The sequence below is a fragment of the Salmo salar genome, chromosome 14, assembly GCF_965601325.2.
Source record: "Salmo salar chromosome 14, fSalSal1, whole genome shotgun sequence".
NCBI lineage: Eukaryota > Metazoa > Chordata > Actinopteri > Salmoniformes > Salmonidae > Salmo > Salmo salar.
In genome coordinates, this window is record NC_138304.1 from 36,662,780 (window position 1) to 36,682,444 (window position 19,665).

General features: G+C 42.9%; 1 protein-coding gene and 1 non-coding gene across 2 annotated transcripts; one reads left to right on the plus strand and one right to left on the minus strand.

The window, feature by feature from the left end:
• Positions 1-1,675: 1,675 nt before the first annotated feature.
• LOC106569381 (uncharacterized) lies at positions 1,676-4,854 on the plus strand. The gene is made up of 2 exons (XR_014380349.1): positions 1,676-2,381; positions 3,567-4,854. It is a non-coding gene; the product is annotated as an uncharacterized LOC106569381 (transcript).
• A 120-nt stretch (positions 4,855-4,974) lies between these two features.
• On the minus strand, positions 4,975-15,270 carry nectin4b (nectin cell adhesion molecule 4b). Its single transcript, XM_014140699.3, has 11 exons — positions 14,584-15,270; positions 12,943-13,140; positions 12,596-12,763; positions 12,072-12,350; positions 11,867-11,984; positions 6,853-7,004; positions 6,474-6,639; positions 6,160-6,235; positions 5,970-6,032; positions 5,640-5,852; positions 4,975-5,513 (listed from the first exon to the last, which is right to left on the minus strand). Exons 1-11 carry the CDS (start codon positions 14,645-14,647, stop codon positions 5,214-5,216), a joined length of 1,797 nt encoding a protein of 598 aa, XP_013996174.1. The 5' UTR covers positions 14,648-15,270; the 3' UTR covers positions 4,975-5,213.
• Positions 15,271-19,665: the final 4,395 nt, after the last annotated feature.

The window sequence follows — 19,665 nt, forward strand, 5'->3', positions numbered from 1 at the left end:
CATGTTGACTCAAATGCTTCCCACAATTGTGTCAAGTTGGCTGGATGTCATTTTGGGTGGTGGACCATTCTTGATACACACGGGAAACTGTTGAGTGTGGAAAAACCCAGTAGTGTTGCAGTTCTTGACACAAACCGGTGTGCCTGGCACCTACTACCATACCACATTCAAAGGCAATATTTTGTCTTGCCTATTTACCCTCTGAATGGCACACATACACAATCCATGACTCAATCATATCAAGGCTTAAAAATCCTTTAATTCTTCAGTCTAAGACATTGGGGGGATTTTGAATTTTAGGACCTGTTTAGTAGCCCATAGAAACACATTGAATAACACATTCATAAATGGCAAAATGGACATTAAAAAATGGTATCATAAGAAACAAGGTTTTGAAGTGTCTGTCCTAATTCTAAGATATTTAAAAAAAAAAAATTGTACACATTTAATCCCTTTTTGTGGTAGGAACAAAACGAAACGCCCCATAATTCAATTCACGATGATTACATCCGCTAAGAGAATTCTGACAAAACTTAAAACCTCAACTTTAATATGGAGTCAACATACAAGTGTAAGTAAAAACAAATTTAACTAAGTTAGAAATTGTGCTACTAATGCACAAACACGTCTCATGTTTTTGTTTGGTTAGCTTTTGGAAATTGTAGAATTAAAACATTTTCCTTCTTCAGAAATAACTAGGCAGACTAACGTTATTTAGCTAGCTATCATACAGTAGTTCTATAGTTAATGTAAACTGCCTGCCATCCAGGACCTCTACACCAGGCAGCGTCGCTAAACATTGTCAAACATCCCAGCCACCCATGTTCTCTCTACTACCGCATGGCAAGCGGTACCGGAGTGCCAAGTCTAGGGCAAAAAGGCTTCTCAACAGTTTTTACCCCCAAGCCATAAGACTCCTGAACAGGTAATCAAATGGCTACCCGGACTATTTGCATTGTGTGCCCCTCCCCCACAACCCCTCTTTTTACGCTGCTGCTACTCTCTGTTAATCATATATGCATAGTCACTTTAACTATACATTCATGTATATACTACCTCAATTGGGCCGACCAACCAGTGCTCCCACACATTGGCTAACCGGGCTATCTGCATTGTGTCCCACCCGCCAACCCGTCTTTTACACTACTGCTACTCTCTGTTCATCATATGTGCATAGTCACTTTAACCGTACACACTACCTCAATCAGCCTGACTAACCGGTGTCTGTATGTAGCCTCGCTACTGTATATAGCCTGTCTTTTTACTGTTGTTTTATTTCTTTACCTACCTATTGTTCATCTAATACCTTTTTTGCACTATTGGTTAGAGCCTGTAAGTAAGAATTTCACTGTAAGGTCTACACCTGTTGTATTCAGCACACATGACAAATAAACTTTGATTTGATTTGACATGCAATCATAATTGACTGTAGAGCATTTAAAGCACCCACAAGCCAACGGTGGCTGAAAACACAATCATGGCAGGATGAATTTCTGAGCAAGGGCAGTCCATTTAAAAATCATTCCTTCCTCCCTTGCACCTTACCCTGCAACTGTATACTCTTCAGACGTCATCAGAAGTGTCCACTTAATTTGAGGGGATAGGGTGTGTCTTAAGTGTTTGGAATGCAGCCTAAAGTTGTTCACTCGCTCCCTCGAGCTAAATCGAGGGGGCAAAGTTAGTGAATTGGACCTCCACTTAAGATGGCAAAGGCTGAGGGGGTAAAAATAACGTGTTTGGACTGCAGCCAAGTTCTTCACTTGCTCCATTGTTGACTAAGCCGAGGGGGCAACGTTAGTGAATTGAACCTCGACTTATGATGGCAATTAAACTGCATCCGGTTTCGACGGGGATTTCGCTGAGGGAAAGTGGCTCGCGCGAGGGCTGAGGGGGGGTAAAAATGTGTTTGGACTGCATCCCCTGCTCTACAGACACCATAGGGCTCTTTAATGATCATATGACCACTCGTTCCTCCCCTCCGTTTGCTTTCGCGGAAGTAAAATCTGTCAATGTGGTAGCTAACAAAGCAGAGCATCTATTACTATTTATAGTTTTTTTTCCAGATTGAAAATCTGTAGAAACATAACACTAGTCAGATAAAATGTTATTCCAGGAGAATATGACAAGTTGTGTTACTTTTCAGACCAAATTAACCTCCGTTATGGATGTGTTGGCCAAAACTGCGGTGGCAGAAATAAGTAAATTATTCGATGACGGGTTTGCTGTTTTACGCTTGGAAATGTGCAGAAGAGAAAATGAAATAGAAGCCTTAAAAATCAAATTATTGTTTATGGAGAACGAACGGCAAACGACAAGGTCCAAAGCGCGAGAAGCAGGCTGTTCTTCCACATGCTCTTCGTCTTCCAGCAGAACGGAGCAGGGTGAGCCAGCTCGTGCTTGCTTACTGTACTAGCTAGCTAGACCTAGGCCTATCTGAAATGTGTTGCTGTCCATCTCAACTCAAGGGTCAATTCTTAAAAAATATGCAGTATTAACAATGACAATTATTTCTCAATGCCTAACCAGTGTAGATAATGGGTTGCTATTGCAGTGCTCTCAATTTTGGTATTTTAACATCTGTAACATTAATCTCTATGCAGATAGTGATTTACTCCTGTGCCCCCTCAGTACAGCAGGTCATCCATGACCTTCAGCATGGTTTTGACTCAACTCAAAAATGGCCTACTTATCTTAAACTAGTGCTAAATGCTAATAAAACCAAGTTTGTTGTTCTGTCGGTCTCGTAATGTTGACTCGTGAGGACCTGCATATTTGCACATTGACTGGAGCCCAAATTGAGCAAGTTCCCCATTCTAAGTACTTAGGTATTTGGATTGACGATACTCTTAAAACACTGAAAACTGACAAAAGCTATGAATTAAGATAGGATTTATTTCTATAAAAGAAACCAGTCTCACTTTGGAAAGTAGAAGGAAGATTGTTCAAGTAACGCTTCTCCCAGTACTTGATTATGGTGATATAATCTACATGCATGCAGCAGCCTGTTTTAAAACCTTTTAGATTCAGTCTCACTCTGCACTATGATCATTTTCGTACACAACACTGCATTTTAAATAGTTCTGTTGGCTGGGAGTCTGATTACCAGAAGAGCCCAGCATTGGCTACTTTTTGTATATAAAGCGGTTCTTCAGAGACTCCCCAACTACCTCAGCTCATGTATTAAGTGGAGATACAGCAATTTTCAGACCTGCTCTCTGGACTGGCTAGTTCTGGAGGTCCCGCAGGTCTACATTGACCTGGGGGGGAAAATGCTTTGTTTTTATGCCCCCAGCTCATGGAATAGCCTTCAGGCCACATTGAAATTGGACTCACTGGTCTCCATTGGACAGTTTACATAGTTTAAGGGAGGTGATATGTGAGTGGTTTGTATTGATTCATATTGTATTGGTATTATTCTTAAATGTATGTTCTTGTTCACAGGGCACCCTTAATTAGACCCTGGTCTCAATGGTGACCCACCCTGTATAGATAAAAGTAAAATATAATTTTTATAAAAAAAATAAAATAATGACATACTGACAGTTCCTTTAAACCTTCCCTTTCAGGGTCCAAAGGGTGTGATGAGGATGCTGGTGAAAGGACTTCATTTGAGCAGAACGCCAGAGAGAAAGACGACCAACTGGATCGAAATAGACCACAGCCACCTGCAGAAGAAGTAGAGGGATTTGAACAGAACAGGTCAGGCCACAGAGAGAAGGATAATGGACTAGAGTTAGTGAAGACTGAGCAGGAAGAGTATGATGTTATTTCACTACATTCATCAGGAAGTGAACATGACACAGAGATATCAGATCATGAGGAAACTGAGTTTGCTGTGGATGAGAGAGAGAGTCAGATCTGGGCGTCTTTAACAGAGCGCAACTGTGACTCGGAGGGTCCAGATTGCACTTATGGTACAGAACAATATCCACTGGATCAAGATACAGACATACAGCTCATTCAAAGTGCAGTGGAGGGTCTCAATAGCGGTCCATCATCAGAGATGGGTGACATTAACAGAGTTATGAAAGAGATGCGAGCACAGTCTGTTTGGAATGACAGAAGAAGTACCCCTACAGATTTGGCTCAGGCACAGCCAGGACAGCACAGAGAAACCATGCACCCAGAGAGAAGGCAGGATGGGACAACTACCAGAGTGCCGTCAGACAAACAAACGCTAGCCAATGAGGGTGCAGGATATTCCAATGTTTGGCTAAACAACGTATTCTCACTTGCCCCAAATTGTTCAAATGGTTTCAACTCAGCAAAGGTATCCCCAAGGAGAACCCCAGCAAGAGAGAAGTGGTTTGTTTGCTCCTTTTGTGGAAAGAGCTTTGACCGGGTTGGTCACCTGGAGATGCATCAGCGGATTCATACGGGAGAGAAACCGTACAGCTGTGTGATGTGCGGAAGGTGTTTCGCTCAGCAGAGTAATCTCCGCAGACACCAGCGAGTACACAGGGGCCTCACAACAAAGCAAACTGTCTACTGAGCGTTATCACCATGACGAGACAACTAAGAACGTTGTGGAACAACATTTTCTAATGACTGAGAACAGAGTTGTTAAGACCATTAAGACACTCTTGCAGAAAGCAGCAGTGTGTTACTTTTGTCTTCTATAAAGTGAGAGCAGTGAGACCCTACCACAACTGTTGCACTAGTGGTGCTTATATACTGTAGTGAGGGATCAGAGTTGCTGGTTTACAGCTTCCTGCTTGTAACCTTTTAAGGAACGCTTAAGAGGAGGATCTCCATCATCTTTAGGTTTTTGTAGAGCTATGCCAGACTAACACTACAATGGACATGCTTTTGTCAATGCATACATTTTTATGAATAAAAATTTGAATTATCCAACTTTGAGCCCTTTCGATTTGTTGTTGAAATGAACATGAAAATAACTAACTCACAAGGTCAGGATATATTTGGATATCAGAACTATAAGGTTAGCTAAAATGATAGCACAATCACAACTGATGAGTGCTTACACAAGACTGGGTTTATAGTTGATACAAAGTGATGGTGCAATCTTGTCCAATCTCTACTTAGACTAGTACATTTTGTTTACATAGGACATACAAGAAGACAATGCTGATAAAAAAAGACAAATGGCAATGAACGTGAGCATGAAGTTGCCAAACCCAAATTTCTGTATAATGACCACTAGGTTAGGGTGGAGCTGAGGGCAGTTCCCTTTTCAGCCAAGCCTCCCATGTCTAGATGATCTGTCCTCTGGGGTGTAGGAGGATGGCGTTGGAGTGTGGTTTGGGCCGCAGGAACCCGTTGCTGTAGTGGAAGTGGTTGGAGAGCGCCTCTGAGATCTGGTAAGAACTGGTGTCACAGTCTGCCTCATCAACCTCCAGCACAGCCCGGCTGTGGCCCCAGTCTTCCCCTTTGGTCACCCCCTCCCTCTGGCCACACAGGTCACTGAGCATTGGAGGGATGTCTGTGGGCCCCACACTGCCATCCTGGTCCTGGGGCTTGATGGGGACAAGGGAGGAAGGAAGGCCAGAGTCCTGCAAAATTGAGACCACATATTGCAAGGCATTGAGAAAAACAGATAGGCCTGTGAGTTATTACAGAATAAACAATGTGCATTTAAACTTTTACGTATACTCTTCCTTGATCAGACAAATACACACCAGGGACATATTGCTTCTCTTCAGGTACGACTCCACCCTTCGTCTGCGCTCTTCCCTCTCGCCCTCCATCTCAGCGCCCCTCATACTCTCTCTGCCCTCATGCCAGCTAGACTGGTACAGGACAGGGCGGCCTAGGTAGTCCACATCCCCCTGTCCAACAGTCCCACGCCTCCCAACCAGGGATGATTCACTGCCTATGTAGATGGGACGGTCCTAACAGGAGGGATCCAAATAATGCCATATATTAAACGTCAATGAAAAAAAATCTTTGATAGTGGACATAATGTTGTAGATGTATAATATTGCTTAAAAGTATTTTATGGAACTCACCTCAAGGGACATTAGGCTGTTTTTCATTCTACTGTCTAGTCTAAGTAGTGTACAGTCTTCATTCTGGGGTGAAAAGTAGAGAGAATTATTTGGGGTATCACAGTCATTCACAAATAGATACTAACTGTTCATGATAGTTTATCATCTATTTTGCTCAAATTTCCAGTTGAGTATGTAAAGTACTGAGTACCTGTCCTCTGGGGTCTGTGCTGACAGAGTTGAGTCTCTGAGAGGAGTCCTGTCTGGAGAGTGTGTTGATTTTTAAACTGTGAAAGACAGAGAATGTCAAACTGAAGGGGATTTGAGGATAGGGGTTAAGAGCATTGGGCAAGTAACCAAAAGGTTGCTGGTCTGAATCCCAGAGCCGACTAGGTGAACAATTGCAGATGTGCCCTTGTGCAAGGCACTTAACCCTAATTGCTGCTGTAAGTCGCTCTGGATAACAGAATCTGCTAAATGACTCAAATGGAAAGGGGGAGCAAAGTATTGTGGAAATCAACTCACGTTCTTTCGCTAAGCTCCATCTCTAATTTTCTGTTTTTGCGCCTGTGGTATCGGTTGACTAAGATGATGATGATGATCATGACGATGACCAAAACCCCAGCAGCCACAACTATAATGATCATCACTAGAGTGTCAACAGTGGTTTCCTGCACACTGCGAATTCTCTCTATGTGAGGGAAGGGAACATACACAATTGTAAACAAATGACCAACTACAGTGATCTAGTTAAGTTGCGGATTTTCTATTTGAGCAAAGTTGGTATTTCAGATCATCACAAGGGGGCAGCAATGTTGCACAAATGGTACCAAACACATCAGGAGATAAGTTCTATTATGCTGTCCAGGTTCTCCCAAAATACAGGAGTAACTTTGCCCATTACCTGTCACTGTGATGTTCGATTCTACTTTCCTTGTCCCAATGCCGTTGTTCACCACACATTCATAAACTCCAGTGTCATTCTGTCTCAGGGCTCGGCCAAACAGAAGCCTTGCTCCATTCACAGTAAGACCGTCTGGCAGGGCCTTACCACCCCTGCAGATGGAGACAAACACATACAGGAAATTAAAGAAGAATGTCCATATTAATACTGAGCTACTCAACAATGTAATCGTAACCTACTTAACATGCACTACATGACCAAAAGTATGTGGAAACCTGCTCATCAAACATCTCATTCCAAAATCCTGGGCATTAATATGGAGTTGGTCCTCCCTTTGCTGCTATAAGAGCCTCCACTCTTCTGGGAAGGCTTCCCACTAGATGTTGCGGGGACATACTTCAATTCAGCCATGAGCATTAGTGAGGTCGGGCACTGATGTTGGGCGATTTGGCCTGGCTCGCAGTAGGCGTTCCAATTCATCCCAAAGGTGTTTGATGGGGCTGAGGTCAGGGCTCTGTGCAGGCCAGTCAAGGACAGACAATTTTTTAAGTGCTATATGCTTCGGCACTCTGTGGACCCGTTCTGTGAGCGTGTGTGACCTACCACTTCCCGGCTGAGCCGTTGTTGCTCCTAGACCTTTCCACTTCACAAAAACAGTATTTACAGCAGCTCTAGCAGGGAATACATTTTACAAATTGGCTTGTTGGGAAGGTGGCATCCTATGATGGTGCCATGTTGAAAGTCACTGAGCTCTTCAGTAAGGCCATTCTACTGCCAGTGTTTGTCTATGGAGATTGCATGGCGGTGTGCTCGATTTTATACACCTTTCAGCAACGGGTGTGGCTGAAATAGCTGAATCCACTAATTTGTGTGTGATATAGATACACACACACACACACAGTTGAAGTCGGAAGTTTACATACACTTAGGTTGGAATCATTAAAACTCGTTTTTCAACCACTCCACAAATTTCTTGTTAACAAACTATAGTTTTGGCAAGTCGGTTAGGACATCTACTTTGTGCATGACACAAGTAATTTTTCCAACAACTGTTTACAGACAGATTATTTCACTTATAATTCACTGTATCACAATTCTAGCGGGTCAGAAGTTTACATACACTAAGTTGACTGTGCCTTTAAACAGCTTGGAAAATTCCAGAAAATTATGTCATGGCTTTAGAAGCTTCTGATAGGCTAATTGACATCATTTGAGTCAATTGGAGGTGTACCTGTGGATCTATTTCAAGGCCTACCTTCAAACTCAGTGCTTATTTGCTTGACATCAAGGAAAATCAAAAGAAATCAGCCAAGACCTCAGAAAATAAAATGTAGACCTCCACAAGTCTGGTTCATCCTTGGGAGCAATTTCCAAATGCCTGAAGGTACCACGTTCATCTGTACAAACAATAGTACGCAAGTTTAAACACCATGGGACTACGCAGCCATCATACCGCTCAGGAAGGAGACACGTTTTGTCTCCAAGAGATGAACGTACTTTGGTGCGAAAAGTGCAAATCAATCCCAGAACAACAGCAAAGGACCTTGTGAAGATGCTGGAGGAAACAGGTACAAAAGTATCTATATCCACAGTAAAACGAGTCCTATATCAACATAACCTGAAAGGCCGCTCAGCAAGGAAGAAGCCACTGCTCCAAAACCGCCATAAAAAAGCCAGACTACGGTTTGCAACCTCTGGTCTGATGAAACAAAAATAAAACTGTTTGGTCATAATGACCATTGTTATGTTTGGAGGAAAAGGGGGATGCTTGCAAGCCGAAGAACACCATCCCAACCGTGATGCATGGAGTGGCAGCATCATGTTGCGGGGGTGCTTCGCTGCAGGTGGGACTGGTGCACTTCACAAAATAGCATCATGAGGCAGGAAAATTATGTGGATATATTGAAGCAACATCTCAAGACATCAGTCAGGAAGTTAAAGCTTGGTCGCAAATGGGTCTTCTAAATGCACAATGACCACAAGCATACTTCCAAAGTTGTGGCAAAATGGCTTAAGGACAACAAAGTCAAGGTATTGGAGTGGCCATCACAAAGCCCTGACCTCAATCCCATAGAACATTTGTGGGCAGAACTGAAAAGGCATGTGCGAGCAAGGAGGCCTACAAACCTGACTCAGTAACACCAGCTCTGTCAGGAGGAATGGGCCAAAATTCACCCACCTTATTGTGGGAAGCTTGTGGGAGGGTACCCGAAACATTTGACCCAAGTTAAACAATTAAAAGGCAATGCTACCAAATACTAACTGAGTGTATGTAAACTTCTGACCCACTGGGAATGTGATGAAAGAAATAACGATTTATTTAAGCTTTTATCTCTACTATTATTCTGACATTTCACATTCTTAAAATAAAGTGGTGATCCTAACTGACCTAGGACAGGGAATTTTACAAGGATTAAATGTCAGGAGTTTTGAAAACTGAGTTTAAATGTATTTGGCTAAGGTGTATGTAAACTTCCGACTTCAACTGTGTGTGTGTGTGTGTGTGTGTGTGTGTATATGAATGTACTTACAGTGCATTCGTAAAGTATTCAGACCCCTTCACTTTTTCCACATTTTGTTACGTTACAGCCTTACTCTAAAATGGATTAAAGTGTTTTGTTTTTATCTACACACAATTCCCCATAATGACAAGACAAAAAACTGAAATATCACATTTATGGAGGTCCTGAGCACTCTGGATCAGGTTTTCATCAAGGATCTCTGTACTTTTCTCTGTTCATCTTTCCCTCGATCCTGGACTAGTCTCCCAGTCCTTGCCGCTGAAAAACGTTCCCACAGCATGATGCTGCCACCATTATGCTTCCCTGTAGGGATGGCATTGGCCAGGTGACGAGTGGTGCCTGGTTTCTTCCAGATGTGACGCCTGGCATTCACGCCAAAGAGTACAATCTTGGTTTCATCAGACCAGAGAATCTTGTTTCTCATGGTCTGATAGTCCTTTTGGCAAACTCCAAGTAGGCTGTCATGTGCATTTTACTAAGGAGTGGCTTCCGTCTGGCCACTCTACCATAAAGGCCTGATTGGTGGACAACTGTAGAGATGGTTGTCCTTCTGAAATGTTCTCCCATCTCCACAAAGGAACTCTGGAGCTCTGTCAGAGTGACCATCAGGTTCTTGGTCACCTCCCCGACAAAGGCCCTTCTCCCCCGATTGCTCAGTTTGGCCGGGCAGCCAGCTCTAGGAAGAGTCTTGATGGTTCCAAACTTCATCCATTTAAGAATGACGGAGGCCACTGTATTCTTGGGGACCTTCAATGCTGCAGAAATGTTTTGGTACCCTTCCCCAGAGCTGTGCCGAGACACAATCCTGTCTTGGAGATCTACGGACAATTCCTTCGAACACATGGCTGAGTTTTTGCTCTGACATGCACCGTCAACTGTGGACCTTATTTAGACAGGTGTGTGCCTTTCCAAATCATGTCCAATCAATTGAATTTACCACAGGTGGACTCCAATCAAGTTGCAGAAACAGCTCAAGGATGATCAATGGAAACAGGATGCACCTGAGCTAAACATTTTTGAGTCTCATAGCAAAGGGTCTGCATACTTATGTAAAGAATGTTATATATATATATATATATACACACACACATTTGCTAACATTTAAAAAAAAAAAAAAACGTTTTCATTATGGGGCATTGTGTGTAGATTAAGGGAAAAAAAGATTTAATCCATTTTAGAATAAGGCTGTAACGTAACAAAATGTGGAAAAAGTGAAGGCGTCTGAATACTTTCGGAATGCACTGTATGACTAATGGAATAGCAGACTCACTGCATGAAACAACGACTATGTTCATGAAGGCAGATGTATTGGGCAGTGTTGATCAATTCTCAATTCAAAAGTTCTAAGTCAATTTATGAAAAAAAATTAAAAGCCTTTTGTTCAGCTAGATATTACCAGAATATAAACCTCTGAAGGGAATGTCAGCTAAGCTACACAGAAGTAGCCTATAATTACAGCCAAACAATAGGTCAGTGTGCATTGGTGAGGTGTTTTAGCAAAATACATTTGTTACATCAGGTTTACCACAAAAGGGAAACCAGCAATTTGCATTTATCTGTAAAACCAGTTTAATTACTGCTCCTATTGATCTGAATAGACAAATGCCGCTTGGCTTGGTATGAGCCAACTACTATATGAAGGAAGACTAAGAGGCCCCTGAATAAGCTCAGACGTCCCAGGAAGTATAATAGAGAGGCAGTTTCTGATCCCACCAGGAACTAGGTCCACTGAGAGGGCTCAAGTTGCCCAAGTTTCACTGTGCCAGCCAGGCTGCCATTTTACTGTTCACCCCAACAAGGGGCTTCTCACATTTCTCTTCTTACTCACTCAGCCCCACCTTATTACCAATCCTTTATAATGGAATCAAAGCCAGAGATTACATCTGACACTGAATACATGTTTGACAATAATTATACTGACAGGGTTTATTTTCATTCAAATGCATTAAGGTTTTAGAAACATGCCATAAATGTGATACTCTATATACAGTACATTTAGAGCAATTTTGGAAAAGTATCTCTCCTTCAATTATTTTTAACTACTGCGGAAACTGACACACGATTTGTTAGCATGTTGCAATAGTGAGTATTTAATTGTGTGTTCTGTCATTATTGTAATGCTCAGAGAAGAATCTTTAATTACGCGCAGACCCTGTGTTTTACAGTGTATTAGAGTGATATTTAAAGCGAGGCACTATGATTAAGTGCTTAAGAGGCGTCTCCAGCGCTTCCTCCCTCCATGGCTCCCTCCCCTCCCTGGATCGCTCACTCGTGTGAAAATGTCTCCCTTTCAATCGGTTTTCTAATTCTGTAACTCGACAATGTATTTATTCCATATTGAATGGAACAAAGAGGAAGACACCCTCCTCTAGTTGACACTTTATCCTGCATGTGTGTGTGTTACTTTTGCAAATATTAGAATAGTACATTTTTAGTGCAGAGTGTTACATTACGCAAATAATGACAGACAGAAATAGTCAGACAGGTAATACCTGGTCCAGGTGAAGCTCTGTGGTTTGGGGTTTCCTCCAGTCTCACACTTGAGTTCAGCTCCCTTCAGTCCCATGTACCAGTTTCCATTATAGCCAGTGACAGCTGCATCTGGGGGAACTGTCAACATCAACTTTGTCACTTTAATCCAAGCATGGCCATTTAACTATACTACCCCACCATAGTGACAGCTGAGGGTAAACTCACATTGCACCACCAGGCGGTTACTGATCCTCCGGGGTTGCTCCAGAGCAGGGTGCCAGACGAGGCAGTCCAGCCGCATGCCGTTCATACTCCTCAGGGGGTGCAGGGAGAAGTGGGTGGACACGGCCCCGCCCTCGGAGCTGCGGTTCTGCGTCTGACCAGGGAGATCCGTATCCCAGGTCAGTCGAGGTGGAGGACGGGCCACGGAGCGGCAGGAGGCAGCTATGCGGAAGGACTGGCCCTCCTCCAGAACCACCGGGTCCAGAGAAGAGATTGGTAGGGCTGGGGGGGAAGGGAGGTAGAGGGGCAGGGCCAGGCTATATGAGATTCCATGTTGTGCAGGTAAATCGAGTGCGTAAGTAAGGTTTTGGTCAGTCAGAACAGAGATTTCCTTCCGTGGTTGACTCCAACAAATCAAGTCAAATGTTGGGTTATTAACAGGAAATGACTATGATGAGTATAACAACGAAAATAGTCACATGGTTTACAACTATGATGAAGAGGATGGTGAAAGTAATTAGTCTTACTCCACACAGTGAGTGACAGCTGCCTCTCAAAGTTCCCATAGGGGAATGTGCTGATGTGACAGGTGTATTTCCCCTCATAAGACTCCTCCGTGTTCATGATGAGCAGGGCAGAGTCCACTGTGGGGCTACTGCTCTCAAACCTCACTCTCCCAGAGTACCGCCCAAACTCTGACAGACATAAGACAGAGAGACAAACAGAGAGACAAAGACTGATTTATTCCTGGTAAACATTACAATCATTGCAGACAAATGCAAGAAAACAACATTATGATTATAGTGATTGAGTGACTAAGTGGTTAAGATGGGGGTCTACTCTGTGTGAGTTGGTGAGGGCATAATGTACCAACCTGTGTGTCCCTCTGTGAGGTGGGCAGTGATGATTTGTTCCTTGGTGCCATCAGGTAGCTCCTTGAACCAGCTGACCTGAACTACCTGCTCCTCCTCCTGAACTTGAAACTGACAGGGCAGCCGCGTCTCATCCTCCGTCAAGGAACACATGGAGAAGGACGGAGGAGGCTCCACAAACCCACCCCTCACACACACTGCTGTATGAGAGAGAGGTGTGTGTGTGTGTGTGTGTGTGTTAGAGAAAGCGAAACAGGGTGAGTGACGGGGTGGAGAAAGAGTAATGCATCATCACTATAACAAACAAGGAATCGCAAACATTGCCCTTTGAAGTGTTGAGGTGGGTATAGACTGTCTGTAGTTAATGATTCCTTCACTCATTAATGATTACACCCGCAGTTAAAAGACCATGGCACATACATGTAACTGCCAAAATAAAGAAAACACCAATATACTGTAAAGTGTTAATAGGGCGTTGGCCCAACACAAACTGCCAGAACAGCTTCAATGCGCCCTGGCATAGATTCTACAAGTGTCTGGAACTCGACACCCTTCTTCCATGAGAAAATCCATAATTTGGTGTTTTGTTGATGGTGGGGGAGTCGCAGTCTCAAGCAACACTCCAGAATCTCCCACAAGTGTTCAATTGGGTTGAGATTTGGTGACCGAGACACACACACACCCTTTAAACCCCCTATTTGTATTTATTATGGATCCCCTGACAGAGTACTCTTCCTGGGGTCCAGAAAAATTAAGGCAGATTATACAATTTTAAAAACATTACATTCACAGACTGTGTGCCCTCAGGCCTCTATTCCACCACCCTATGCTCCTTTGAAAGTCACTGAGATCTTAAGGCTCCCGAATGGCGCAGCGGTCTAAGGCACTACATCTCAGTGCTAGAGGTGTCATTACAGACCCTGGTTTGATCCCGGGCTGTATCACAACCGGCTGTGATCGGGAGTCCCATAGGGCGGTGCATAATTGCACAGGAACCGCACCAGCTTTGAATATAATTTGTATCTCTCATTTATCCAAGTGTTTCCTTTATTTTGGGGCATGTTACCTGTATACGAGTTATTCCGTTCATTTCAACCACACAAGAACAAGGACACAGACCCACAGAGGAATGCAATCAAACTCGCACACAGGCTCACACATTTCTAGTGAACACAAAAAAGGACTCGTTGTGACCTATTTTAAAACGGGGGAAACAGACAGGCGCACACAGGGCCTCAGACAGAGGTCGTTTGTGCCACAAAGCTGTGTTACTTGCTTTTCCTGTTCATGGCATTCATTGACCTTTATCACACCTCAGTTTAGCAGTTATGCGAAGGCCAATATTACACTGACAGAGTGCACTTACCACAAAGGAAGCTTAATTTTAAACACAGGTATAGGCCTACACATGCTACAAAAATGTGTTTGTTGAAACACTCACTACTAATCAAAACAAAAAGATACAGCAGGGAAGTAGCCTGCACTTTGTTTTCCACAGAATGTTACGCTACTACATTTCTATGATGCCGATCCGTACTTGTCACCACTCCCTTTCCTTATAGTGTCATGGTTATACACCATACAAATGTGAAGCCTAATTGTATTTAAAAAAAAATTAAAAAATAAACATTCCCAAATCTTACCAAATGCCCATAGCACCAACCACGCTGTGCCCCACTGGCTCGGGCCCCGGACAGGTAACTCCATCCCTTGATTCAGTGGCACTCCCAAAATCAATCTTAGGGTTTTCCAAAATCTATCCAAGTTCAACAACAAGCTTCAAAATGGTATGAAATAATGCATTTTCGTCATCTCATTATTATTATTAGAAACATGAGAGTAACGTGTTGCCATTGGAGTAGCCTATTTGGAGAAACATTTGTAGACAAGTTTACGGTGGACTGTGCGTCAGGTGTTCGTGTCTCTTCGTAGTTCTTGCCAATAAAACCAAAGCTGCTCGATTTATTTACAGTAGCACACAAATTGTGTACACATTTTCTACAGTATAACTACATTCCAAATATTCAGTAACAAGAAAGAAGGTCCCAACTTTTCGGTTTACTTTTCAAACATTTCTTTCGCTCACACTTTCCAGGAATTCGTAGTCCGTAGCCTACCTGACGCACGAGGTAAAACGTTAATTCCAACTCGAACAGTTGCAAAACACCAGACAATCGGGTAACACAACATCGGAACAGAATTAGATTAAGTCACTAGCCTACACAAGACTAACATTCTTCTGTGAAATGTCTCTAATTCTCGAATTTACACTTTGCTCAAGCTTTTGCATTCCATTGTTGTATACATATGTTACTGCCTGCGTCTCTCTCCACCCCCTAATTATCATACGTAAAGTAGCCTCCTTTTTTGTCTTTTAAGTCTGACCATACAACAGTGAATTATTTTATTTGACACAATGCAATGCACAATACTGTACACCTAATTTATAAGTGGTCTATTCTCAAATGGCTCTAGTCGTGTTTAAATCTAAACGTATTTGGCCAGATTAATGGAAATTACTATTGAATCAGATAAAATCTCAATTCAATAAGTAAAGTTGACGTCTAATTGGTCACTTTCACTCTTACTGAGGTCTACAGTCATATATTGGCCCGGAATTGTAGATGTTATGTTTGATATTAATTATGGGTATTCACAAGGGGGCGGCTTGTAGCCTAGTGCTTAGAGCGTTGGACTTGAAACCGAAAGGTTGCAAGATCGAATCTGTTGTTCTGCCCCTGAACAAGGCAGTTAACCCACGGTTCCTATGCCGTCATTAAACATTTAAAAAAGGATGATGCTGTTGTTACAAAAATGCATGATATAAGGTCTAAATTTGTCCTTCCTGTTTCAGTTCAAGACCATTTTGAAAAAGTAAACAGGTTGGTTGAGGTTCACAGACATGTATTTTACTACCAGGACTAGAATGTTATTGTGTTTTTGGTCTTGTGAGTTCATGTTACTGTGGAGATGAAATCTGGCATATTGCTGATTCTCTATTATTTTATTTAGATATTTTTTGATTTGAACCTTTATTTAACTATTGAAGTGGTTATTGTTTTGAATTTGTTTTGAATACAGTTCCATGACCAGTTATTTGTGTATGTAAATAATGGTGATGCATGAGATATTGTAGCCTAGGAGACACTTGTGCTTCTTTTCCAGTGAGGATGTACCCCAGTGTTTTACCCAAAAGTCTCAGACTTTTCTGTTTCTATATACCTGGGCCGGCACCCGTATCTCACTGGGCCATGGCTCTGTCGGACCAGCTCAATCTTGGAGCCAAGGCAAGGCCCTGGGTACTTTTCAGCCCTATTTACATAACAATGGCTAACTGTGAACTTCAATACCTTCAACCAAAGGTTGTTGATTCGGCTCGCCACAAGTATTGATGGAAACACAATAACATCAAAGGGGAATTTCACCTTGGCTCTGCCCCGGCATATAGTCATTACTATATTAACAACATTACAATTTTATCATAAACACAATTATCCAAACCACAAGCTAATACTTGCACATTTTCATTTCACTGGTAGAATCGTGAAGTTTTAACTTCCTATGTATGAGTCTGCTCATAGTCAACCACAAAGTCTGGCACTCCAGGGTGGCAAGGTAGCCTAGTGGTTAGAGTGTTGGACTAGTAACTGAAAGGTTGCAGGTTTGAATCCCTGAGCTGACAAGGTACAAATCTGTTGTTGTACCCCTGAACAAGGTAGTTAACCCACTGTTCCTAGGCTGTCATTGAAAATAAGAATTTGTTCTTAACTGACTTGCCTAGTTAAATGAAGGTAAAAAAAAAACACAGCAATCTCAGAATTTCTGTGTGCCAGATTTCTTTAGACAATATTTGCTTGTCATCATACCTGTGTGGTGTTCTGTGCCTGGCTGTGCTAATTACAAACAAGCACGAAAACATGTTATCTTTCACCGTTCTATCTACCAGAGATTTACCACAATTCTGCCAGTGGCTTGCATCTATCAAGAATGATGCTGCTTGCGGTGACCAAAGATTATCAGAGGGATTTTCAGGCTGAACTGATGGGGAATCCATTTTGACGACAGCTGAGAAGTGATGCGATACCATCGATTTTTTTCCTTCACAACAAAATGGAAGATTCTCAATTAGAGGTAACCTAACATTAGCTAGCTTACTAGCCTAGCTGGACTAGCTAAGCTAGCTAGCTAGCTAATGTTACAAAATCAAATCAAATCAAATGTTATTTGTCACAATACAACAGACCTTACAGTGAAATGCTTACTTATAAACCCTTAACCAATAATGCAGTTTTAAGAAAATACAAAAAAAGTAACAAATAGAAGTAATAAATAATTACAGTGCAGAAGTACGGTGACAATAGCGAGGCTATATACAGGGGGTACTGGTACAGAGTCAATGTGCAGGGGCACCGGTTAGTTGAGGTATTGTAGGTAATATGTACATGTAGGTAGAGTTATTAAAGTGACTATGCATAGATAATAACAGAGTAGCAGCAGCGTAAAAGGGGGGACACAATGCAAATAGTCTGGGTAGCCATTTGATTAGATGTTCAGGAGTCTTATGGCTGCAAATAAACAATGATTCATTTAAGATTGACTTCGAGTGTCCCTGTGTAAGAATTTTTCCACAACATATATTGAACTCTGAAAGCCATCAGCTAAATCGTATAGCTAAATTATTTGGTATACACACTGTCAATCAATTTCGCCAATGCCATGGTAGTCACTGCTAGACTGTTAACTACCTTCAGCAGAGTAAACATGTTTGTTTGTTCATTCTATCTTTGACTGACTTTAGCTAACATAAGCTACCTAATGTTAGCAAATAAGAGTAGCTCAATCTGGTAACCATCTATTCCACCCTTGTCTGGAAAACACTCCGTTACTACAAATATAATTGTTGCTATAGCTAACTCACCCTCTGTTTGTGTGTTGGTAACGTTAGCAATGATGAATGTGTATAAATCGTCTATGGTTGGTTAGTTGGTTGTCAGACAGTCTCAACTGGATAGCAATCTTGCTGCCAATTTAGTGATGCTAGTTAGTTAACAGCAAGTAGACAGTATTGAAATGTCCATGTTAGGTATGCTAAGCTAGCCAGTCTAATAGAGATCAATACAGTTAGTGGGGTGGTTAAACTGTGTATTTTGTTGTAGGTGGTACATAATCTGATTCCACCAACATGCTCTTCCAACCCCTAGCTTTGCACAAGGTAAAGGTAAGGTATTTACAAACAAATAGTCTGGGTAGCCATTTGATTAGCTGTTCAGGAGTCTTATGGCTTGGGGGTAGAAGCTTTCCATACTTGCAACGTGAATTGGTGACCACGGTCGGAGATTATGTCAGTTGGAAAGCCATAGTGCCGAAGACCTGCTGGAACAATGCCTCAGCGACCCAGAGAGCGGTAGGGAGACATGAGAAAGGGATAAAATGGCAGGATATGGACAATCTGTCCACAAAAAACCTAACGGTGGTGAAACCATCAGACAAGGGAAGATCAGTAATAAAATCTATAGATAGATGGGACCAAAGCCGCTGAGGCAAGGGAAAGGGAAAGAGTCTCCCTGCTGGGTGGAGAATATGTCCACAAAAAACCTAACAGTGGTGAAACCATCAGACAAGGGAAGATCAGTAATAAAATCTATAGATAGATGGGACCAAAGCCGCTGAGGCAAGGGAAAGGGAAGGAGTCTCCCTGCTGGGGCGTGCCGGGGAGACTTGGTTTGATCACATACAGAGCAGGAGTTGATGTGGCGGTGACGTCCTGCGCCAAGGTGGGCCACCAGTACTTCACGGAGATGGATTGAGTGGTGTGGGTGATACCTGGGTGTCCAGCAGCAAGGGATGTGTGCGCCCAGTTCAATAGCCAATCCCTTACCTCCGTAGGAACGCTCCTGAGGACAGGTAGCAGGCACGGATCCCTCTCCAGAGCCTGGTGTATGTCCACTTCTATGTCCCAAAGCACGAGTGCAACGAATTGGGAGGGCTGTATGATGGGCACACTCAGGACTGGAACCTCTCCTGAATCATGGAGATGGGACAGGGCATCGACTTTGATGTTCTTTGAACCTGGGCAGTATGACAGGGTGAAGTTGAATCTTGTAAAGAAAAGGGCCCATCTTCCTTGACGCGGGTTCAGCCGCTTCACTGTCCGTATGTACTCCAGGTTCCAATGGTCATTGAAGATGAGAAACGGGTCCGTGGCTCCACTCATCTAATGCCAACTTCACCTACAGGAGCTCCTGATCACCGATGTCATAGTTCCTTTCTGCAGAAGACAGTTTTTTAGAGTATGCACATGGATACAATTCTTGTGGATTAACTTGAGGTTGTGACAGGACGGCCCCCACACCCACTTCTTAGGCATCCACCTCCACCACGACGGGCAGCGTAGGATCTGGGTGTTTCAGCAGTAGGCAGAAGGCCTCATCGGCTGCAGGATTCCACACCAACCTACGGGGAGCACCTTTGAGGAGAGAGGTGAGAGGAGAGGCGATGAAGCTGAAGTTCCTAATGAAGTGGCGGTAGAAGTTGGCAAACCCCCAAAAACGTTGTTGTCCCTTTATGGTGGTTGGGACTGGCCATGACCTGACTATATTTATCTTCCTCTCCTCCATAACCACTCCCTGTGGGCTGATCCGATATCCCAAGAAGGAGACAGCGGCCTGTTGGAACTGGCACTTCTCCACTTTGACATACAGATGGTTCTCCAGGAGGCGTGCCAG

Bases quoted from the DNA above. Each gene is read 5' to 3' on its own strand.
- nectin4b (XM_014140699.3), bottom strand. From the start codon at position 14,647: ATGGAGTTACCTGTCCGGGGCCCGAGCCAGTGGGGCACAGCGTGGTTG. The intron at 12,764-12,942 runs GTTGGTACATTA...TATGTCTGTCAG, and splicing joins CCTCACAGAGGGACACACAG to AGTTTGGGCGGTACTCTGGG. The intron at 6,033-6,159 runs GTACTCAGTACT...TTTTCACCCCAG, and splicing joins GCACAGACCCCAGAGGACAG to AATGAAGACTGTACACTACT.